This window comes from Apostichopus japonicus, chromosome 18 (genome assembly GCF_037975245.1).
Source record: "Apostichopus japonicus isolate 1M-3 chromosome 18, ASM3797524v1, whole genome shotgun sequence".
NCBI lineage: Eukaryota > Metazoa > Echinodermata > Holothuroidea > Aspidochirotida > Stichopodidae > Apostichopus > Apostichopus japonicus.
In genome coordinates, this window is record NC_092578.1 from 2,952,278 (window position 1) to 2,977,501 (window position 25,224).

The window sequence follows — 25,224 nt, forward strand, 5'->3', positions numbered from 1 at the left end:
AAAAGTCAAAATTATTAATCCATGTAAAACGGAGGCTTTCAGAACGACAAAATATGACTGATAACTGTAAAGCATATCAGTCTTTTACAGTCAACTGTCAATTGTAAAAGTGGACAATTTTGTGAGAAGTTGTATAGTACTTTTGTGACATTTTCCGTAACAAAGAATGGTAACGCTGCCCAAGGGGAGGGGGTATATTTATTGTTTGTATCATGATGATATCAAGTTTACGATTTAATAAGGATGGGGTTCATTAAAACACCAACTCTCTCCCAAGAGGGGAAGGGGAGGGGAGGGGATGGAGCATTTAATATGGGCGACGGGCAGTAGATCATTGAATTGGCAAACTACAGAGGGTGCCACAAAAAAATTATCTCTACACTTCTTAACACAAATTCCAATAATTGAATGTTTTTCAACAAAATTGCGGGCACTTGTTAATTATATTTCCAGTCCGCTTTTCATTTCTGTTACTTACGAAGAGGGGTACTTTTGTGGTCTGTTCAAACTGGGCCCACAAGTTGCCCGACTCCTCTACCCCTGCCCTTCCGGATCCCCCTTCCCCCCACCATTCTAGGAAATACCTTTCCATTATTTTAAATTAAGTTCTTACCAAACTACACATTATTTAGCGATTGATCTAACATTGAATACAAATAAAACACCATGTAGACATTAACTCAATGTTACATCATAAAATTTTATTAGTAAAATATGCATAATTACACAAACATCACAAAAGAAATATCCTTCAAATATGTATTTTACCTGTATAGCCCAAATTATAGCAGCAACTGATAACAATTTACAATGATTGAGAGGAAACCTTTTATGATATCAATAATAAATGACCATGTACAGTACCCGTTAAGGGTTGATTGTTACACTCTCCTTCCCCCTAAAATCTGAAATCACGATAGCATGAACTCAACTGTGGGGTTAAATTATGTTATTGGCCCTTCTTTTTGCAGTCTTCAGTTTTACATTTATTATGAAATTGAGAATACATTGTTCATCTCCCCCCTAGTTTCCTTGACCATGCAGCTGTGTCACTGTGACCACCCCCCCCCCGCCCTAAGGCCCTCATAATCATATTTCGCTTCCTACCAGTTTCGCTCAACTATTTTTTCGTAATGTTGCTCTCCCCATCCATTTTTTCCCCTTCACCCTCCCCCCCCCCACTCCCCCCAAAAGACAAAGAAGTCTGTTAACTTTGGAAATAACCTATAACACTGGCATGTGAATATGACTCAAGTGACTTCTGGTCATGTAAAACTTATCCCCAACCCCCTCCTCTTAAATCTCCCAAAACCCAATTAGACTAAGAATCACTTCATTAAATTTCCCAAAATAAAAAACGCATGTTCTAATTTCTTGCACTCATCACCATGTGACACACCCTTTTCTCAAGTGAATGGATGGCAGACAAATTGTGTTGTCGCCCTCAACCCCCTCCGACTGTAATTAAAAAAAAATTCTGGTCATACAGCTGGCTAGGCTGATGGTGACAGTGCCTTGTAAGTACTACTGCAATGGGTGCAAATCCCAACAGGAATTTATACAAAGCCCTGATTTTGTGATATAACAATAGTTGTCATTTTGTAATGGTTCCTGTGACTAGTGCATTCCAAGTATCGATAATGTTTCTACCCGGTTCCCTGCCTTGATTAAACGCTATTTACAGGTTACATGATCAACACACAAAGTAGTGATGCCGTTGTAAATATATCGTAGTTTATAATGTCTCATCGACGTGCTTCGCTCAGCTTCGTGATTTAAATTCCTACCGGCGTACATCTAAACATTTGCAGCATCACTGTACCAACCTTTACTGATCTATATCAAAGCACGATGAAAAATAATTTAAAAAACAATAAAAATAATAATAAATACTGACTGCACACCAAACTTATCCTTCCTGTGCTCTACAAATGTTAAAAAGAAAAAGGGCAAACAAGGAACACACTAACTTCAACCCTAAGTATTCTTTTGGAAAAATAGACTTGCTTCATTTTAATTTATTTTAATTAGATGAGCCTCAGTTTTGATCATAGCATATTATAGGGCAAAAAACTGACAAAAGTTAAAAAAAAAATTATAAATTAAAGACAGAAGGTACTAAATCCTGAGCAGATGGAAACTACAAGACAAATTTCGCTAACATTTTCGGAGAGTTTGTGCAGTACAAAACGGGATTAAAAAATGAATTTTCAGACATAAATTAATAGCAAAATTTATGTAATGCATGCTGAACGAACAATGTTGTAACTAAAAGACTAAATAGGGTCTCGCCTTCTACTGCTGATTATTGGACAGACCAGTGCAGACTCAAGTGACATTAAATATTGGTACTTGATACAAGTGAAGCTATTGACATTAGATTGTACTCTAAATCTAAGCAGGACTAAATTTGTCTTACCAAAAATGAAGCAGGCTAGCTTAGACTGTAACAGACCACTGCAGTGAAAGCTAATTTCATAGTTGATAAGTGTTGGTATTGGATATATAGTAACCACAGGTTGTAATACAACATTTGTACAGGTACATCTTCTGTAGCAATCACTGGGCAGACCAGTTCAGATTCTAGCAGACCAGCTCAGACTGACATAGACCACTGCAGTGAAAGCTACTTTCATAGTTGATAAGTGTTGGTAATGGATATATAGTAACTGAAGGTTGTAATACAACTTTGTACGGTAATACATCTTCTGTAGCAATCACTGGGCAGACCAGTTCAGATTCTGGCAGACCAGCTCAGACTGAAACAGACCACTGCAGTGAAAGCTACTTTCATAATTGCTGCATTATTGATACTAATAAGAAGTGAAAATATTAACCTGAAGTACTCTAACACTTTTTTAGACAGGTTTTATCTTCTGTTACCTTCACTCAGCAGACCAGCAATAGACTCTGGCAGACCTGCTGAGACTGACATAGACCACTGCAGTGAAATCTATTTGCATAGTGGCTACAGGTTTGATACTATAACAAATGAAAATATTAACCAAAGGTTGTAATATAAACACTTATGCAGGTTGCATCTTCTGTTGCAATCACTGGGCAGACTAACTCAGAAGACCAGCTCAGACTGAAACAGACCAATGCAGTGAAAGCTGCTTACATGCTTATTGCATGTTACTCATAGCAAATGGTAATATTAACCTATTGTTGTAATCTACTTAGCAGACTGGGCCGACCAGTTCACACTACAGCAGAACATTACAGCAAAAGCCCGCATTCACATTGACTTCATGTTTTACGTCAAACCTTAAATGCAAGTGGAAATATCGATGCGATGCGACTCAAAACTTACAAAGAGAAACCAAAGAATTAATATCACAAGGTTTGGATTATTCTCACGACAGTCAATTGTAACAAATAGGCACGGTACACACACACACACAGAGAAGAGAACTTTTGACAGCAAGGTCAGACACTTTGCGTTGTATCCATTAAAGATGACTGTTCTTGAACCACTGGTAACGGGTGTTGAGGGAGGGTACTCCAGGAACCGCTCGGCATATCTCCTTGGTCCTCGTGTTCAGATTCAGGCAGGGTCACTCTATTGTCATGAAGCTGAATAGTAAACAGAAAAGGAACAGTCAAACATTCAAACTTTCGAGCACTGTCTACACCTAAAGTCATTTACAACACTATTTAGAAAATTGGTCTCAGACATATCTGTAGTTAAACCTTTATTCCCCACTTCCCCTCCCACCTTTCTTAAAAAGAAAAAAAAAGAACTGTTGGTGAAGACAAATGACAGGCTTGACCTAAAGCACCATGCCCATCCTCGCTGCTTATATCTGATAATCATTCTTGATGACAAAGAAGGGAAAATATTAGACATTGTGTCTCACAATAGTTGCTATCCATTTCATTTCCTTTATTTTGGTACCATGTGAAGAAAGTTACTTGAAAGGTAAAACCAACAGGATAAAATATTCAGTTCTTTCGTCCACTCATGTCTGTTACATTCAAATGTTGGCGTTCTGAATTAAATCGGAGTCTTTCCTGTTGCCAATTTACTCACTATAATGACAATCGTTGCCAGATACATAATGATAATTAATTAATTGTAATGTTTGTATACTGGGGTGTGATTTTTAATTTGGTACTTTTATAGTTGTGTGTCTTTGTCTGCATAAAACAATGAAGAAGGCTTGACACTCACCCTATGCATATACAGAGCACTAAAGTTCATATCGGCTGTGTTGAAATCCCTCGGCGTTCCGCCGGTCAACAGGGCACTATCCGGGGCCAGAGCACCTAGCTGGATACTCTCCAGGGGATTACTGGGGGATGTCATCACTGGACTGGTGGTATGAATGCTTTGAACAGAAAAAAATAAAAACCAGATATGCAAGAAAATGCATTGTTGTTTGGACGATGTAATAAGCTGCATTTTTTTTAAGGAACCTGATATCCGTAGGTTCCTCTGTTCCGATATCATGTTAACAAGGTTAGATTGCTCTGTTTCATTGAACAATTAAATGACCACTGAATTCCTCTTAAAGAAATATTCATAACTTTGGTCCTCATTATGAAAAATCACTATAGGAAGTATGAGTATTGTTGTTTTCTCCGGCTGAGTAATTCTGATCTTTTCCACTTGGAAAGTAATGCATATGCATGAATCGTTGTTCTGAACTGACGAGAAACCCTGATCCTTCCCCTTGCAATGAAACCCTTCAGTACTGGTGTACAACTGGTGACCGCTTTAATGAAGTAATGCATATGCATGAATTGCTGTTCTGAACTGCTGAGTATAAACCGGCCCTGATTATTCCCTTCAAATGGACCTGCAGTACTTCTTGAATAAAAGCAATGCATATGCATGAATTGCTGTTCAATGACCACTTAAAGTAAATTAATGCATATACATATGAATATTAATGATGTACATATTAACACAAATTAATGCATATGCATATAAGATCAAATAAATTAATGCATATGCATGACATCATTGCTCTTACCTGCTGAGTAACCCTGATCCTTCCCCTTGGAATGGACCCTCAGTGTTCGAGATACTGCCTTTCATCTTCTTCTGTTCTGGAGCTTTTACGGGAGACGTCATTGCTCCCTGAAGGGGTAAATAGGAGGGTGCTGTGGCTGCCCCCAGGGGGGAATCAGGACTCCTCTCTTCACTTGGTTGTTGTTGTTGTTGTTGTAAAGTTTGTTGTATAGCTAAGTTTCCAAGAATACTATTTAGCTGAAAAGGAAAGAGTGAAAAGAGGGAGAAAAAAAACTGCTGAAATCTGCTGTACGAGATGTGAAGTAAACCTGTATGCCACTATATTCATATACATGAATGTCATGGTAAGTCAGTACTCTTGTACTTCAATAAGTTGACCTGGCATCTGCTCCTGGATAAAATTAAGTTTAACTTGATGCCTTTAGTAAGACATATATAAATAAATTTATATGTATACATATATATATATGAACATTCCATTTAATGTTAAATAGGTTGATCAAATCAGGGATTGGTTGATCAAACCAGGATTCAAGGTTTCATTCACAATTCAATGAAAAGACAGTTCTTCTACACTATTTCATTAGAGATGAAGCAAACTCACCCCTCCTTCATCCAAAGATGACAAGGACTGAAGTGACGTTACCAAGGCGATATTCTCAGCGTCCACTCTATTGGTCAGTTGGACTTCTTGCTGAGCTAGAGACAAAAAAACAAAACAAAAAAAACAATCTGAGTCAATTAAAACGACATGTTACTGCCAAAATCTCACTGTGTTACTTTCCAACCAGAAAATGATGCCATGCACGTTCAAAGAACAAAGCATTGTGTAACAGATTCATCGACTCCCCCCCCCTCACCCCCCATGAACACCTACCTTTCTCTTTCAGGGCTCCTATAAATTGCTTACTCTCTTCTGGTGGCTGCCAATGTGGATTTGTCATCTACAGAAAGGAGAGAAAATATTAACAAATGTAAAAATCAATATAAAAACCATCATTGGTCCTGGGCTGTAATAATGACCTTGTGCAACCCTTTAAATATATACCTATGAGTATTAATACCCTGGTGGCTTTCTTTTGTGAGATGTTTATACACTCATCAATGATAACTAAGAACAAGAATTTAGGAAAGGAGGAGGTGAGTTAAGGGGGCTATATGGAGTAGAGAGGGGGTGGGATCACTTTTCTAGTGAAGTCTATTAGGTTCATACTTTCATGGCATTGTGAGACCCTCTTTGGCCAATTAACTTCTTTTTCTCCTTTTTAAGAACTGACCGAATTTTATATAGATAGTTTTTCATTGGCCACCCAGTAATTGTTCACTTATGGAATACAGCTTATATTTACGGATAGTTAACCAATATTTATGGATTTTTGATCATATCAGTTATAAATTTATGAAATTCCTACATTATACGCATTGCGGATGCGTATCATTGTATCAAAACAATTACCATGTTGCAGTCTTCAAACTGATATCACTTCCAAGTAGCAAACTTTACTTTACGCTCAGAGAAAAATACCAATGGGTTTACTTCATTGCCTATTTACACAGCAAATTTCCGTAGCGCACATCACAGACAGGATTTCAAAGTAAATCAGTCTATCCTGAAACTAAAATCAATGTTTCACAATTGTATTAACCCAAAACTGCAAATAACAGGCATCTAGGAGGTAATCAAAATATAAATTACTCTTAAAATAGTTCAATTTGAACAAACTGACATATTGTTAAGTAAACCCCCCAAAATTTTTTGGGCAAAAGCAAAACTAATAAATAAATTCATTATACCAAAAAAAAATCTTCGTAATTACCTTGAAGTGCATGAGAGAAAGCTCTGTTTTGCCATCTTCTGCCTGACGATATTGGTTAGCTTGAGTTCTTGGGCCAGTCAACCACTGTAAAACACATCAAACAGCAATGCCATAAATAATGTGATACTGTATGACAGTCTCATGAAATTGTTAGTTACTTCCAAACCAAATCAAAGTAAATGAAGATCGTGATAACTTGGGAGAAAATGGCTACTTTAACAATGTTTATTGACTCACGCTTAGCTTTCATATGTAACAGACCAGAAACTCCCACGGCTGGCTGGCTGGGATATTACATATTTATACCAGTTTTTGTGATTGAGACAAAATACACTGAAAACATAGAAGGCTGAACAATGATTTATATGATATTTAATATATAATATATAACATAACTATAGAATAAATACTTTTTTAAACTCCTTTGGTTTCTTGTGTTTCCTCTTTTTGACTATAAAATACTGACTTTATTAATCTTCCAAAGATTTCCTGCAGTTTTTCAAATTGAATAAACATCAATGATTTATCTTGGAATCACACGAGGCCTACATAACAGGGTTTATGCGCTGATAAAATCTTGGAAACTTTTAAAGGCCGACTTTAAAAGCCGTTGAGGAATGAAGACCGAATTTACCTTTGGATTTCCATGGTTTCTGACATCCATCTGAGCAAAAGAGCAGACATCGCCCACGCCGATTACCTCCACGGTAAAGTTACGATAAAAGTCAACGATATCTAACGCTCGCGGCCGCAGTTGGAAAATGAGTATGAAAGGTGTGACTATAGGGCTAAGTAATTCCTCGATGACATGCATCTATCGAAAATGGGGGAAAAAAAGAAAAAGATTAAAATTTATTTATAATTATACCAGCACTACTGGCTACTAAAAGGCTGCTAAACAAGACCATCTATTTTAGTATGGGATCCATGGACCCCATGGGGTTTATGTGAAAGTTGGGGAGGCTGAGTAGAATTCGTCATGTCCCCCTAGGAGCCCATGGATGTAACAAAGGTTGAGCACCTAGCCTCAAAGAATAAAACTGAAATGAAGTTGAAGATTTACAATCTTGTTTGAGGACAAGGGCCCATCACAGGACTTTACAACTTACCCCCTGGGCATTGGTTAACTTGTCATACCCACACACCAAAGTGTGCGCAATTCAAACAATCCCTCCTAGGGACACTACAGTGCACCACATCTACTATGTGTCCCCTGGGGGACTTCCCATAGGGTGCAGCGACAGACCGGCGCACGCAACTATATCTACAAGTTACCCTCGCAAGTCCCCATTTATACACCTGGGAGAAGAGAGGCGAATGGTGATAAAAGTGCCTTACCGTAGAACACAACTTACTACTGATCTGGCCAGAACTCCAACCTGCAAACTTTAGATCACAAGTCCACTGCTGTAACCACTTGACCACAACACTATCGAGTTGAGTTCATAGCTAACCATATCAATAGATTCCACTACTGTGAAAGACCCTCTCCTTCCCCATCTCGCCCACCTCTATACACTAATCAGGACCCTAAGCAATGACTGAACGAAGCTTAGGCTCACCCTTAGAACATTTTACCAATTTACACAACATAATGAATATTCATGGCAGGGGAAGGGGAAGGGGATTGGTGTTATTTGTTTTATTTTTATCACTACTGTTTATAATTATGTATATTTTATCTCCTTTTTGTTCACAGAGTAATCCATTTTTCAGTTTTTCATCTCACATCCTTTCCCATTAATGATTTCCATGTTCCTATCACACTGTTCTCTTCATATGATATGACAAACATTTACTGCATAAGGTAACTATTAGTACATGGTAAGAAGTTTAAAAGTAAAAATAATAATCAGCAGTTACTTTTACGACGCTTAAGCGACCACAAATGTGGGAGAAACCCGCAAGGGCTTATATATTATATTAACTTACAAGTCGGGTGGCTTCCAATTCAACATTTTAACTCAAATTTGGAATCTTTTTTTTTTAATTTAGAAATTCATTTCAGATGGGAAAACCGTAGATTGCTCTTGGATGAGAAACCAACCTTACTATGACGCGGCCGGGTATCGAACCCGAAACCTCCCGAGGCTAAGCTTCGTTACTTTAAATGCCACTGTCTTTATCAACTCATCCACAGCACCGGTATAAATGTAGCAAGCGAATACAATAATTTCCTTAATTGATTAATAGCAAATATTCACACCAAACCATACTTACAATCTTATACTGAAATAGCTGGGAGAATTCCGAGCGAACTTTATATGTGTGAGCCTGTCTCTTCCAGGAATCTGGAATATAATGGATCTGGGCTAAGATACTTGTCAGGAGGACTTCTGGACACCAAATTAAGTTCTGTTGAAACAATGTAATAATTTATCAGATATTAATTGTCTTAGCAATTAAGTATTACTGTAAATGTTTTAACTTTTATAACAAAAGAGAATAATTTGAACGTTAGTCAGTAGTTAGTTAGACATATCTTTGGTACTTCATATGATGTAATACCTGAATTTTGAAATGTTAAGTGTCCCTTGTCCCCCCTTCTGAAGGGTTTACAGGGCAGGGGGGGGGCCCTGGGATACACAAGCTTCAACTGATACCAAAAATTTCTACCAACTAGCTATACATGAGAAAACATCAATAAAAGGTAAGGAATGCTTGCTATACATTTCAACAACGTATCTTGTTTTGATCAACATTATGTTTGCAGCTAACATTTAGTACCACAATGTAAATTCAAATGAGAGGGCCTGCTCTCCCCCCCCCCAGGGCCCCACCCTGGATACACCCTTGCATTGTATTCATAACAAACACCATCATCAGAGCTAGGATCTCACTCTCATTAGCTATAACTGCTACCGATGATGACAACAACCAAAGCATCACAAATAATTACGTCGGACTGGCAAAATGTGTTTGGGTGAATAGTGACAGCCAGGGATCACGTTCCAGTAATATTTCACACTACCAAGAAAGCAGCAGGGGATGGGGGGGGGGAAGAAGTTTGGCTTTTTGTTGGCTGCACGTACAGGCAAATATAACAAAAACACATGTTTACTTAAAAGATCAGTTTGAATATGGAAATGAACAAACCTCGTCTGGGATCAATGTCCTGCAAACTGTGACGGCAACACCTACCGAATTGATGAAAAAAAAAAAACTTTTTTTTTACTGAGACGATATTTGGTCATTTGCTTTTATAGGTTGGGAAGTACTGACTTGATCAAATAAAATAAAATATGAGAAAAAATGAAAAAAAGGTTGATTTATAACCATAAACATGTTAAAATTATGAAAATGTCTTTGACAAAAGTGCTTCTCCACATGAAGAAATGACAGCATAAAATAGAGCTTTGCTTGTCACAGATTCCACGATAAAGAGCATTTTATGAGGTGCAAAACAATACACGGTTATGTAGATGACATAACACGGTTTAAAATTTCTTTTTAATTGATTAATTTATGCATCCATATGATGGATGGATTTATTGATTGATTGATTGGCAAATGCAGAAATGCAGATAATATCACTCACTTAGCAGTGTCATAGTGGTGAGGATGTTTGTCAATAACAGTCAGAATAATGAGCACAGCCAATACTGAACCAGCAAAGTATGTATTGATTAATTTATTCATGCAATGATGGATTGAGTAATTGATTGGCAAATACCGATAATATCACTCACCTAACAGTGTCATAGTTGTGAGAACATGTTCCACAGTGAGGACATCTTCGTCAATAACAGTCAGAATAATGAGCACAGCCAACACCGAACCAGCAAAAAATGTAACATTCCTAGAAAAAGCCCAAAATTAAGGTTATCCTTAAAACTGATGGCAGATTACATTCTTTGAAATTCTATTCTTATCTTTGAAAAAAAAAAAAAAAGCACTACTCAACCTCCAAGGTGTTTGTATATGTCACAGTTCCAGATCACATCTTCTTGTTTCGGAACGATAAGAAGTAATAAAATAATGCGATGTAATTAAAAAGTTTACAGAAGTTTAAACGTTAAACAGTTTGAGTACAAAAAGTAGGCAAGAAATTGAAATGCGAAAGTTTGTACAAAGAACAGTCATTTATATCCAGAAATCTTGTTTTCAGTGACATTGGCTGATAGGTTGAGAGGAAACATAGTCATGTGATCGACACTTTAATAAGGTCACTACTAAATGGGTACTGAGAGGCTTGTAGAGCAAGTTCGTTCCAATGTGTAGGAAATTTCACAACTATCAAACAGAAAACATGAAGATATTGCTAAAAACCAATCACAGAACAATATAACAACAGTTCACAACTGCAACTGCCCAGCTTCAAAGAATCGTTTTTGTTGGAAAACAGTCGTCGAGTTTAGGTTAAGCTCACCAGTTGTCCATGTTTGTGGTACGATTAGATGACTATGGACTTTGTTGACCTATCAGAAGCTAGGTCATGACAGTTGAGTTGAGGAGGGTGGGAGGAGGGTTCGCGTTCAGTCGGTCAGTGTGTGGTCGGATTTAAGAGCAAATTTCTTTCGGTAATGCCACCCACCTCACCCTCCCCCTTTCCCCCTTGGTAAATCCTAAAACTAGATTCCCCAGCTAATAAAACAATGGTTTGTTGATGTTATACTTACTGAGCAAAGATTGTGACAATGTTGGAACTGAATGAGTTGAGATACTTGCTGGCAGGTTTGTATCCTCTGTTCAATCTAGGGAGGGGGATAAAAGAGACATCAAAACAGGTACAAGCAACTACCGATTACGACATCAAGAGTTGAGGAGGTGGGGGGGGGGTGTATCCTCTGTTCAATCTGGGAATAGGGGTTGAAAGAGACATCAAAACAGGTACAAGCAATTTATTGATTATAGAATATATTATAGATTATGATACCAAGAGGGTTAAAGTACCAGGAGTAGTAACAACAGCAAATCACAACAAAGTTCTTAAATTTTACACATATGCCCCTCTACTGCTTGAACCTCATCAAAAGAAAGAAAATCAAAATTGTAAAGCTGAAGAATAGTCTTATAAAATCCATTTGGTGTGCTTCTCAGACCAGTCTTGCATCTTTATACGCTACTTAAATTTTAATCAGTTTACGAATATGGTTAAAACTTACATAACGACAAACTTAACAGATCAAAGGTCATTCTACAATCGATTCATGAATGGGTTAATTCTTTGCTAGTTCTTCAAGACAAAAATATCGACAAATCATTGAAAAACTATTTCACTCCTACACCCTAAGGGCTAAATGTCGTGCATACGGACAAGATCAAACATTCATCTCGTACCGTCGTAAAAACCATGGTGGGAGAGATTTTTAGAAAAAAATTTCCTCTGTTTAGCTTACCTTGCTTGGAATTCATGATCTAGTTCATTGAAATGTCTCAAGTAAAGTCTAGCATAGAGAGACCTTGAAGAAGGAAAGAAAAAAAAAGGGAAACTTAATATTGTCAATCGAGACAAGATGACATCATTCACTCTGCGGTTGCCAGACGCATTCTCAAAATATCACACAAACATAAGAAAAAAAAAGAAAAAAAAGGATGATATCTTCCCATACAAAGTGTTATGAGGATGTGATGTTGATCTAAGGATACAGAAAGTTTCCACCAATTTTTGTTTTAATCAGTAATAAAATCACCTTTAACATTGCTATTTGAAAAAAAAGCGCCCATTAGATATTTATTTCTTTTTTTTTTTCTTTTCTATGGTCACAGATCCACAGTCAACACCATGAAGACTGAGACCCCAGTTGGAGAACACTTTAACCTTCCCAACTATACCATTAACGACATGTCCCTACAGGGGATTGAATCCTTAGATAGCCCCCCTGCCCTAGTACAAATCAGCAGAGGGAGGCTGTGGATGCAACGCCTTCGCACCATTCAACCTCATGGGCTCAACAGGAAGGACATGACTAACTTTTCTTCTGTCCCCCCCTCCATCTCCCCTTGTTCCCCCCCCCCACATCACTCCTCGTCTCACAGCTCTCTTCCACCCTTTTTTCTCCACACCTTTCTATCTTTGTCCTTCTCCAGTTTATTCCCTAACCCTTTCCCTTTATCCTCTGTTTGTCCCTCCACTGTTTATCTCCTACCTCTCCTCTTCCCCTCTTCTCTATATCCCTTGTCTACTTATCCCCTTACATCTATCTCTTTGTGTTCACCATGCTCATTATTAACCTGTCTGTATTCTGTGTGTGTTTTTGTCCCTTCTGTTACTGTTACTTGTCATTTAGCCTCTGTAGAAGATCCTGCTAGGATCGAAACGTCAGGCCAACTTACCTTTACACATTAGATATTTTCACATAAATAAATGAGAACATCAAAAGGAAGTATTAATAGATATTACAGGAAATGATCTCACCATTTCCTGGCTCCTAAGGCAGAGGGTTCTCGTTTGATCAGCTCTGCGTAGCTGAAGAATGAGTACAGAATCTGCCAGAGTGATATGAATGGTGCAAGAAGCAGATTAGCTAATCCGACCCAAAGTATCGTTCTTGATAATCTGAAAAGAAAAAGGAAAGTCTTATGAACTTTACACCCAGGTGTATAAATGGGGACTTGTGAGGTGACTTGTAAAAATAGTTGCGTGCGCCGGTTTGTGGCTGCCACCCTATAGGAAGTCCCCCAGGGGACACGTGGCTGTGGTGCACTGTGGTGCACAGTGGTGGCCCAGGAGAGATTGTTTGAATTGTGCACACTTTGGTGTGTAGGTGTGACAAGTTACCAATGACCAGGGTTAAGTACAGCGCGGCGAGACTTACTTGTAAGTTGCGCTATATAAGAACTGTTAATTATTATTATTATTATTTACACATAGTTACAAAAACAAAACATTTTCACATTTGTTTTTTTCTCTTTCTTTATTCCTCACAATATTGATTATCTACATGCTACACACTCAATTGGATTCATTGTGTTGAGATTTCATTAGCAGCGTCTCCCTGGTTACTCTCTTTAAAGGTAGTCTGTATAGGCCCCAAATTATAGCACACTATAATTGCTAGAAGTTTTTCAAAAAGTACTTTCCTGGAGGTCTTTACTCTCCAAATTGTTCTCAGACATTTTTAAAGAACACACAAGATGACTGAATGTCCTAGTGAGGAAAATTTCCTCAAAGGTTGTAATAAAAACAGTTTTAAAGAATATTGACCCAAGGTGACCATATTTGAATATCTAGCATATTTGGGGCCAATACAGCATAGCATACCTTTTAACTGAATATTTAAATCACAACTGCTTGACGAGACACAATTATTTGGATATAAATCACACTGACGTGAACTTTTTAATAATTTTCCTGAAAATTGCAATTTTTTAAAGGAAGCCTTCATCAGTGCAGTTAGTAGCCTGTACATCTTACCCTCTTACGGCAAAATATGGCCAACAAATAATTGACAGGGTTTAGTATCGAAACATCTAGCATTCTGTGTACAACATTAATGACAGAAAAACATGGAATAAAAAAGAGATAACACTTGCTTATCTCACAGTAAACGATATATAAATCTACTCACTGTTTTGCTAACTCTTCTCGTTTAGACTTAGCTGCTGGTTTGTAGTCCTCCTTAAGCTCCCAGTAATTCTTGAACGGTGCCCAAGGTCCCCCTATCGTCAAATCAATAAAGTAGATAATAAAGTACGAAGGAGAAATTATGAATGGACAGAGGACAGACAGACAGACAAATGGACAGACGGATTTGATGGGAAGAGAAAATTTACAAAGGTCATGTCTCAATTATGTCCTGCAATTTTCATGTTTAAAACTTTTAAAAATATATTATTATGTAGAAGTTTTCACTCTCCAAATGAATCCAGGATAGTGGGGGGTTTTAAATTTCTATCAAAAAATACTTTTTTTATTGGGGGGGGGGGGGTGTGTGTGGCAGTAAAATTTCTTATTAACATATGAATATGGCTGACCATTATTTGACATCCTAGCATATTTTATGGGTCAATACAGATGAGCTTTAAAATACTTAATTTTTCTAAATTTCATTTCCAAAAAGAAAAACCATTCTCCTTTTACCACCGGGTTCATGCTAGTAATATGGAAACCATGTTCAATACAAACAATACGAAGGATTAAAACTCACCACAAAAGATGAAATTAAGTCGCAACAGTTTAATAATAACTAATTTGTGTATGGAATAAAGGGTATTTGTATTATATACTGCTGTAGGTTTTGGAAAGTGGATTTATGTATTTCATTCAAAAGTTGCACACACCAATACCTATTCTAATGGCCTAAATTACCTCTACTAGTACCGATTGTGTATCAAGTCTACTGTTATGTTACTATAATATTGCTACCCAGACCAACCTCACAGAATATGAAAATCTCACCGCCATCCTCCCACTCCCCCCCCCCCTCCAACACTCACACCCAACCCACCCACATTTTTCTGAGATACAATCCACCCTATGATGGCAGACATTAAGGGACAGATCCAGGTTATTACAGCCACCATATTTTTTCACCATTTTGTTTATAGGATAAAATACGCAACGTTGCATCTTGACCTGAAATTTTAATTCAGTGTCAATAAATGCATTTTTCCTGGATCAAATTTGTATCAAATTTAACAGCGAGAGCAACCATAATGCTACCCTAACAACGTCTAAGAAAAGACATTTAGGTCCTCATCTTTGCATTGGTATTAATATTAGGCTTTGTAAGAATTAATCAAATATCAAACTTACAAAATAAAATCATCTCTAGGTTGTATTTCAGGCCATTGGTAACAAAGACTCTGAAAGGAAGAAAATTGTGATAATTTATCAACAAATCAATGTTATATCCTTTAAATATCAATACTCATTGAGCCATGATACTCCCAGTCTTAACTCCTTGTAGGCACAAATACATTTGCATCCCAACCAACAGGATATGACTACTTGAGACGGGTGTGTTCATTGGCCTTTGACAGTAGTTTGACTTCCACAGAGAAATGACTTCAAATGCGACCGGGTCAGCTTAAGAGCAAATGTAGACATTGGTCTACTCTGAGCGGATATTACTTAGCCTGTAATTATGAACCTTAAAGATTCACACTGACCGCGGCACTTATCCGAACACAGCTATTTAGTGATGACTGAAGTGAGCCTGTGGTGCCTGATAACGAGGTCGCGGTACTTCCTGCCCCCCAGAGCCTTGTGGTGCCCAGTAACGAGGTACTCCCTGCCCCCCCCCACAGGTTTTAGGCTTCCAATCATGATAAGGAAACCAAATTTTAAAGAAAATAAGACACTGTAAGTTTGTACAGTCGATGAGTACTAAACTGAACATAAATCTGTAACATATCAAATTATCAATTAATTTTCCCTTTCTCTTCTATATTCATGTCTAATTTCTCATTGCGCTCACAAAGCCAAACATTCAAGGACGTTTATGATATACTTACACCTCCCCGAGGAATGGCAAGTTGTGTTTCAGGGGCAGTAGAGATTTGTTGACCATCGCAATTGTGTAATTTTTAAAACGGAGAATTCGGTGATAAATATCTGAGAATGAACGGAGCAAAGAAAATACCACGATCAGCTCTTAGAAAAGAGTCCGAGGTTTTTACGTTGAAGAACAATAATAACCACATTACTACACAGCTTAATAAACTGTGACACTTCAGGTTCTTAATTTCTTGTTTATTTGTTTGTTTCTTTGCTTCTGGCACATACTGGTAAAGTAACATTGATCAAGTCCTGCAAAACTGTGCCCATCTGATACTGGGGTATACTTATGATAGTGTTTATTTGGTTACCATAGTAACCTCACTAGTGAGGTCTTCATTTGATGACAAACAACCAGACAACAGCATTACTATATTAATAGTTAGTAGAGTTACCTTAAGCTGTTACAAGTGTAAGCAGAATTACTTAGTTCTGTTTAGTATACTGTTACTACTAGAGTTACTTTAGTTTAATAAGTAACCTAGTTTTCTAGTGTGCTTTACCCAGTCTTGATACTAATGGTTTTAGCAAAGCTACCTTGCTCTATTACTACAGTAGTTTTATAGCACAGTTAATACCTAGTTCTATTACTAGTGTTATGGCACAGTTACCTAGTTCTATTACTAGTGTTATATGGCACAGTTACCTAGTTCTATTACTAGTGTTTTTAGCAAAGGTACCTAGTTCTGTTACTAGTGTTTTAGCACAGTTACCTATTTCTGTTACACTTATTAAGACAGTAGTTACCTAGTTCTGTTACAAGTGTATTAGCACAGTTACCTAGTTCTGTTACTAGTGTTTTAGCATAGTTACCTATTTCTGTTACACTTATTTACACAGTAGTTACCTAGTTCTATTACTAGTGTTTTAGCATAGTTACATATTTCTGTTACACTTATTTACACAGTAGCTACCTAGTTCTATTACTAGTGTTTTAGAACAGTTACCTATTTCTGTTACACTTATTTACACAGTAGTTACCTAGTTCTATTACTAGTGTTTCAGTAGAACTTTACCTATTTCTGTTACACTTATTTACAAAGTAGTTACCTAGTTCTATTACTAGTGTTTCAGCACAGTTACCTAGTTCAGTTACTAGTGTTTAGCACAGTTACCTATTTCTGTTACACTTATTTACACAGTAGTTACCTAGTTCTATTACTAGTGTTTTAGCACAGTTACCTATTTCTGTTACACTTATTTACACAGTAGTTACCTAGTTCTATTACTAGTGTTTCAGCAGTTACCTATTTCTGTTACACTTATTTACAAAGTAGTTACCTAGTTCTATTACTAGTGTTTCAGCACAGTTACCTAGTTCTGTTACTAGTGTTTCAGCATAGTTACCTCTTTCTGTTACACTTTTATCAAGTAATTACCTTGTTCTGTTATTTAGTGTTCTAGCACAGTACCTATTTCTGTTACACTTATTTACATAGTAATTACCTTGTTCTGTTACTAGTGTTTTAGGACAGTTACCTAGTTCTGTTAGACTTATTTACACAGTAGTTACCTATTTCTGTTACACTTATTTACATAGTAATTACCTTGTTCTGTTACTAGTGTTTTAACACAGTTACATATTTCTGTTACTAGTGTTTTTAGCACAGTTACCTATTTCTGTTAGACTGATTTACACAGTAGTTACCTATTTCTGTTAGACTGATTTACACAGTAGTCACCTATTTCTGTTAGACTTATTTACACACTAGTTTACCTAGTTCTGTTAGACTTATTTACACAGTATTTACCTAGTTCTGTCAAGTCTGCTTTGTGTATGCACATCCTCTGCTCCTTCTGGACCTGCTGAACTCTCTTCAGAACATCATGCCAGGTAAGATTAGCAAGCTCAGACTTGAAAATAGAAGAGAAAAAACAATTCCACAAATCCATAAACTTTCGAATAAAGTGAAATTAAAGCGCCTAGTTTTGCAACAGAATATTAAAAATGTTATCAATGATGAATAAAATGTCAGGCAAGTGCAACTCATATTTTTCAATACTCATCCTTCCTAGAATATACACAGCGAGAAATTCCATTTTTGTAATATGTGGTAATCGTCAAGCACCAATACAATCTGTTCTTTACTTAATTCTGCAAGTCACATGAGGTAATATATTCTACATTGAATTTAATTGTCATCTTTCAAAAAAAAAAAAAAAATCTGTGCTCATGACACCATCTATTTAAGTGTTCCACTTTTCTTTGTCATCTTGGGCAGAGACTCACAACGGATGGAATAATTTTTCTGGAAGGAAACATCTTCCAGTAAATCTTGGGTCGTTAATTGATTCATTGATTAAGTAGGTCACTGTTTATATTAGTGTTGATTCTTTTACTGAGAATCATAGATCACATATTTTGACAGAACTATTATTCAAAGTCACTGTATTTATCACACAAACGTGCATCTTTGCTACAAATTTGCATAACAAATAAGAAAGAAACAGGCATTCCATTGTTATTGTTTTAAACATACATGAAGATTAAAGATGATCTCTTGTAGGCTGGGATTACTAGCAAATTGTGGATGACTAATACAGGAATATTAAATAAAGAGCAGCTATATTTTAAACAAAGATCGGTTACATTATAAACAAAGAGTGGTTATATTACAAACAAAGAGCGGTTATATTTATTAACAAAGAGTGGTCATATTTAAACAAAGTGCAGTTACAGGTTATATTATAAAAAGAGAGTGGTTATATTATAAAAAAAGAGCGGTTATATTATCAACAAAGAGAGGTTCTATTGGTTATATTTTAAACAAAGAGCGGTTATGGGTTATATTATACACAAAGAGCGGTTATATTATAAACAAAGAGTGGTTATATTTTACCGCCAACTCTACTTACAGAGGAGACTTTCAGAGCAGACAGATAAAATGCTCTGATCTCCCAGAATTGGTAGGCATTGTACAAGACTCTTGTAAGACGATGTAACCAAAAGATACCGGCAACTAGAAGACATGTTATAAGCACCGGTGGGCGTCTGTGTGAATATTAAGTAATGAGCACATGTTATAATGTTATAATGAGCTACACGTTATAAAGCATCGGTGAGCATCTGTTTGAATATTTAGAACGAGAAGAGATGTGAATCAGAAAATTTATAACAGCTTTGATTATTTAACAGGAGGTACAAACTCAAACCCTCATCGTTATTAAACACACCCCCTCACCCCCCCTCCTCACCCCCAGAAACCAACCCCCTTCTCACCTCACACTCTTTTCAGCCAAGAGATACAAACCTTAACGATCATCATTAATAACCCATTTGCTAGGAGATACAGTACTTTTAATGATCATCTCCCTTGTGCAAACACAGCAGGAGAAATAACATATCGATGAAGGCGACATAATGTGATATATCTATGTACACTAGACTGAAGACTTGAACAAGTCTTTTTAAAAATAAAAATATCAAATTATAGAAATATGTCTTTAGACATACAGCAGAGTCACTGCTGCTAGCAGCAGCCATGCTCAGTACTTAAGTTCATTGGTTTGCAAATTTATGTGCAAACTGCCTGTGATTACAAATTTTAAGTTCTTACAAGAATCCTTTTGACTGGAATTGTTTTCAATATTATACAGTTGTATCACAAAATTAGGAAAAGAATAAACATGGATAAAAACGTTTCACCGCTTGTTGGGGGACTATAATATCACACATTGGGGGGGGGGGAGTGGTTACTCCCTGAAATGACTTTAAAAATTTCATGTCTCCCAAAAATGGAAGTCAATATTTTCTTAGGCTGTTTGAACAATTTGTTCCTTACAAGCATATATAAGTTTTTATCATATAAGAAGAGTCTGATGTTTAAGTGTACTGAAACATCTTTAAAGAAAGAACTGTTCAGGTGCATCTTACAACTTTACAAGACTAATAAGAGAACCAGGCAGCAGACTATATACCAGAGAACTCTCCGCTCGGCAGTATTAGTCATTCGAGTGTTATTGTAGAAATGTACAACATTCCATTCCATAGAGCTCCCCTCTTCCCCCCTCCCGCCCCACACACTGTCCCTCTTTAAATGAACTTACGGAGAGAATGTCCTAACAAATATGATTTTAGAATCATTTTACTCACTCTGTTGAACACTCTTTTATGACATCAGGAATAGATATTTTCTTTTCATGATCAAACAAGGTTGCATAATCCACACATCGCAGAAGAAACAGAGAAAACAGACAGATGAATAAAAATTGCCTGTTTGGAACAAGAACGAAAGAAAGGTTTATTCCTTCGTTTCTGTGACATGATATACGGTAGGCTTCAAAACGAGGAAAAAAAAGAAAGAGAGAAAACGGCAGAAATCTGTATTTAGATCAAAAGGGGCACTGGAAGATTACAATGGTCAACTGGAATTTAAATACTGTACCCATCCAATATTTCCTGAAAAATCTCCGGTATGAAAGGATTGAATATAAATCCCTTCGCACGCTGCCCTAGTACTACGACTCGACTCGTCCTAGTCTTCGATTATCTTGAAGACCCACTGGACTTACAACTGACCCCCATCACACTGACTGACCGACTGATCAGCACACACGACGACTGTTTGCTGTCAACGACCGGAGCTCGTTGAGGTGACATGCAAATTAATTAACCAGTGATTCGTTACACTTTGTTCAAACTGCACAGGTGTAGTTGCGAACCACTGTACACGGTCAACTGCCAGTTGGGCAAAACAATACCAGTTCAGTTTTCCTGACTATAATTTAAAAACTGTTCAAATCTTCACTGGTGGCAGTCTTAAACACGTGCACACTTCCCGACCTACTCTCAATTTTCCATGTCATCATTGGTCTAGTTGAACCAGGTCATGCGGGAGGCTCCATAAAGTAAAAATTTGGCGACTCCTTGATATCTTAAAGCAGACTTGATGACAATACTTACACTAGTTCTAATATTTGACTGAGCATCATACATAAATAGCCATGATTCTGATGAAAGAGATAAATGTAAGAAACGAACAGTTAAGGAACCTCAATTGATGCTGAAAAAATATCAAACCTCTAAAAGTTCAATCTCCCAGTTTTTTTTTTGCATTTTGTGGTAAAATATTAAAATATTTGTTTTATATAACTTGCATGTACATATCATCCGGTAAAATACTTGGCAAATTATAGACAATTTTTTCTAGAAAATTTGATAATTCAACACTAGCTGTATGATTAATAGCCAAAAGCCATACAAAGTATCAACTATCAATTAAGAAAACTATTGGCTATACAAGGTTACTACTTCATGGAAACATTTGTAACTTAAGAAGAAAAAATTATCAGACATTAAGAATATATGTATTACGAACGGCTGACAAGACTGAACATATAGAATCCAGCCTTGACAGGAGTTTCATCAAAATCTTCAAAAATTATGGATGAGTTTTTTTTTATGCTTTATAAACATGTGACATTTTGCGACGATCCAAAAACTTGTTTAGAAAAGGATATTCTTGAGAAAAACGCATCCAGGTTCTCAATGTGATTCCATCGAGCTGAAAGAAATGAAAGATAAAGTAACGTTACATCCTCAATGGAGATAATCGTCCGAGATGACCCAAATTTCTGTTCGTACACGCAATATTGGCTTCAGAGGTGGTCTGACAGGCAACTACTGTAGCTGCTTACATCAAATTTAGATGCGTTGTAACTAAAATACCACAAAATAGTTAAAATGATCATAAAATTGGTGTCATCCCCAAAGCTGGTTTCTATTCACCAAACCTACACATCTCTCCTACAGTGTACATATTGGTGTTCTATTCACCAACCTACACATCTCTCCTACAGTGTACATATTGGTGTTCTATTCACCAACCTACACATCTCTCCTACAGTGTACATATTGGTATTCTATTCACCAAACCTACACATCTCTCCTACAGTGTACATATTGGTGTTCTATTCACCAACCTACACATCTCTCCTACAGTGTACATATTGGTGTTCTATTCACCAACCTACACATCTCTCCTACAGTGTACATATTGGTATTCTATTCACCAAACCTACACATCTCTCCTACAGTGTACATATTGTGTTCTATTCACCAACCTACACATCTCTCCTACAGTGAACATATTGGTGTTCTGTTCACCAAACTTGCACATGTCTCCTACAGTGTACATATTGGTGTTCTGTTCACCAAACCTACACATCTCTCCTACAGTGTACATATTGTGTTCTATTCACCAACCTACACATCTCTCCTACAGTCTACATATTGGTGTTCTGTTCACCAAACCTACACCTCTCTCCTAAAGTGTACATATTGGTGTTCTGTTCACCAAACCTACACATCTCTCCTACAGTCTACATATTGGTCATTGTTATTTTGCTAGTTGTTTTGGACAACTAAAATGTGTTGTTCAGATAACCAAAAGGTAATGCCTGGTTGTCTGAGGAACTGGGAGGGAAAAAACAATATTGATTTTTTTTCCTTGGCTGTGCTAACATATTGTTGTTAATAACCTTTCTTGTCAGTAATCTCCAGTCATTTACTAAAACCATTCCTTCTGATTTTGTCCTCTCATATAATTAGTTTAAGGCATGCCATGGTAGTCATCATCGTATTCTCATCTCATTGTCACTTCATTTGACTAACAATTCGTCTCACATTTTATAAACATTCCCATGGAGCGAGCACATTACTGCTCTTGTATGTATGTATGTATATGTGATCTTCCCGCAAGCAGGAACTCGCGAAAGAAGCCGTGGAGGCTTATAGACTCGCAAGCTGACCAAAGCCAATCTCTCGGCACACATTCATTTAACGTCCATGTCAGGAAGTTGTTATTGAACAACACCCTTGCCAGACGACACACATTGCTGTCGGCGGGGAATCGAACCGGGGATCTCATGACTGGGAGACGCCAGCGTTAACCACTAGGCTATACACTCCGCCTTAGGCTATACACTCCGGCTATACACTCCGGCTATACACTCCGCTCTTAGAACTGTTCATTATCTACTCCTAGGTGGTCAGGAAAAAGTAAGGAAAATCTAACAGAAGTGAATGCAGTACCTGGGCTTCAGGAGGTGTTTGAGATGTTTGTTAAACCAGGTCAAATGTTGTTGTACTTACACTATTTTTAATTCTTATGCTAGGCTCTAGGTATCTAGTAGGAGCTATGTATATATTTGATTTTCAATTAACTTGGCAAAAGGGCTTTACATTCTCTGTTGTTTGAGTTCTTATACCTTTGTTGAACCTTACAGGGCTGGTGGTCGGGTGGGGGGGGGAGTGATGGAGGATTTTTACACTATTGCTTACCCCTGCCACTGTCTGGCACATGTAACATAACATCATGTTCATCCACATTGTCATCTTCTTGCGTTTCCAACCTCTGGTATTCTGTCTCCAATCGACTCATTTCAAATAGATTGAATAGGTCGTATGGAACCTTTCTTTAAACCATATACAGGTAACACATAGCCACTTCCTGCAGGTTTGACAACAATACAGAAAACAATAAAACATGCGTACACAAACACTGTCATAATCTGATCGATATCTGAAATTCATGTTTTGGTTTCAAGACAAAGTCTTTGAACTGTATGAGTTGCTTGCTACTTTATTGACCTCAATGTCAACCTAGTCCTTCCCCCATCAATAATTAAGGTTTCTGCTCTGTTACACATTAGATTATTGGGTCATTCTATATCAAATCACCGAGTTTTGGAGTATGTTGTAGTTTGACCTCTTTTTACCAAATTTATTGTATGCTTGGAACACCATGAAAGAAGCATATTCTGCAAATTTTAGTTAGATTGCTTCAAAACTGGCCGATTTAGCACACAAATTGAATATTTGGACACTTTTAAGTTGACCTGACTCCAGAATGAATTTATAGCCTAATATTTTTTAATTTTCCATACTATGGGATAGAGTCTATACGCTTCTGTAATAGAAAGGTAGTAGGATGTTTAGTTGCTGAGAAATGAGACCTCAAAAATGAAGAAAATGCCACGGTGGCGACAAATTTCGGAATTCAAAAGTGTGATAAATCTGCCAATTTTGAAGCGATGCATCTGAAATTTTCAGAATATGCTTATTTTATGGTGCACTAATCCTGCAATGAGGGTGGTTATTTTTGGAGAGAGGGCCCAGCAACAGCCATCCATGATTTGACGCGGAATGACTATGTTAGTAACAGTTGACCACTACGCCAAACCTAACCTAACATTAGAAGAGTGACACAAGTCACTGTCATTATTAAAAGAATCTGTCAACAATTCTCACAGAAAGTAGCATGTTTGCAAATTGTACTACACTTGCTTGGGTGATCAAAATAAACAATACTGCAAGAATCGAAATTGTCAATTTTATGTACAGGTATGTATCAATATTTCACACTGGCACCATTATGCTTTTTTAAATACCGTTTCAGGCTCAAATGGTAATGCAGTACATCTTTACATATAGACTAACTGGGCATGTATGTCACACCTCTAAATGACAAGGCCTCATTTCTTGTCAATAGCTACTAGCTAGGCTAACTAGTACTACTGTAGAAATAAAAAGCAACTCCATTCCGACCTGGCGTCTTGGTTAGTTGAATGAGAATTGAATTTATATATATATGTTACAGCAAATTCTCTTAAAAACTATTTGCAAATGTATACCTGAACCAATTCTACTTAAGTCTGAACTTGCCCAAGAAAATAATGTTCGTCATTCATCCGTCTTAGGCCTAAGTTAGGCCTAGCCTTAGTACATTGGGCATTGGCCTACCCAGACAAGACAATACAGGTCTTACCGCTTCTGACTGCTTGTAGGCTATATACTGAGTAAATCGTTTCACAGTTATTTGTGATTGTATTTTTTTGTGGTGTATTCCCTTCCTTCTATACTTGTCTAGTAGAGCAATCGATTTTAACAAAGGGATCTGTTGTTGTTCTCTCCGTTTACTTTGAAATCTGCTAACATTTTACGAGGACCGATAGTAGCACTAATACGACAATAATCACGTAATATC

The 25,224-nt window shown here is 37.1% G+C and overlaps 1 protein-coding gene across 2 annotated transcripts; it reads right to left on the bottom strand.

The window, feature by feature from the left end:
• Nucleotides 1-680: 680 nt before the first annotated feature.
• LOC139958763 (autophagy-related protein 9A-like) lies at nucleotides 681-25,224 on the bottom strand. Of its 2 annotated transcripts, none has more exons than XM_071956091.1 (23): nucleotides 25,006-25,224; nucleotides 23,520-23,688; nucleotides 21,696-21,741; nucleotides 21,141-21,203; nucleotides 20,331-20,450; nucleotides 19,094-19,229; nucleotides 17,989-18,091; nucleotides 16,195-16,294; nucleotides 15,494-15,543; nucleotides 14,307-14,397; nucleotides 13,154-13,294; nucleotides 12,135-12,197; nucleotides 11,415-11,489; nucleotides 10,485-10,594; nucleotides 9,892-9,932; nucleotides 9,016-9,150; nucleotides 7,430-7,609; nucleotides 6,796-6,879; nucleotides 5,856-5,922; nucleotides 5,583-5,677; nucleotides 4,980-5,215; nucleotides 4,175-4,331; nucleotides 681-3,576 (listed from the first exon to the last, which is right to left on the bottom strand). In XM_071956091.1, the coding sequence occupies exons 2-23, from the start codon at nucleotides 23,617-23,619 to the stop codon at nucleotides 3,430-3,432; spliced, it is 2,340 nt and encodes a 779-aa protein (XP_071812192.1). In that variant the 5' UTR covers nucleotides 23,620-23,688; nucleotides 25,006-25,224; the 3' UTR covers nucleotides 681-3,429. The 2 variants fall into 2 exon arrangements, with proteins under 2 accessions (XP_071812192.1, XP_071812193.1); XM_071956092.1 differs by lacking the exon at nucleotides 25,006-25,224 and adding an exon at nucleotides 24,872-24,984.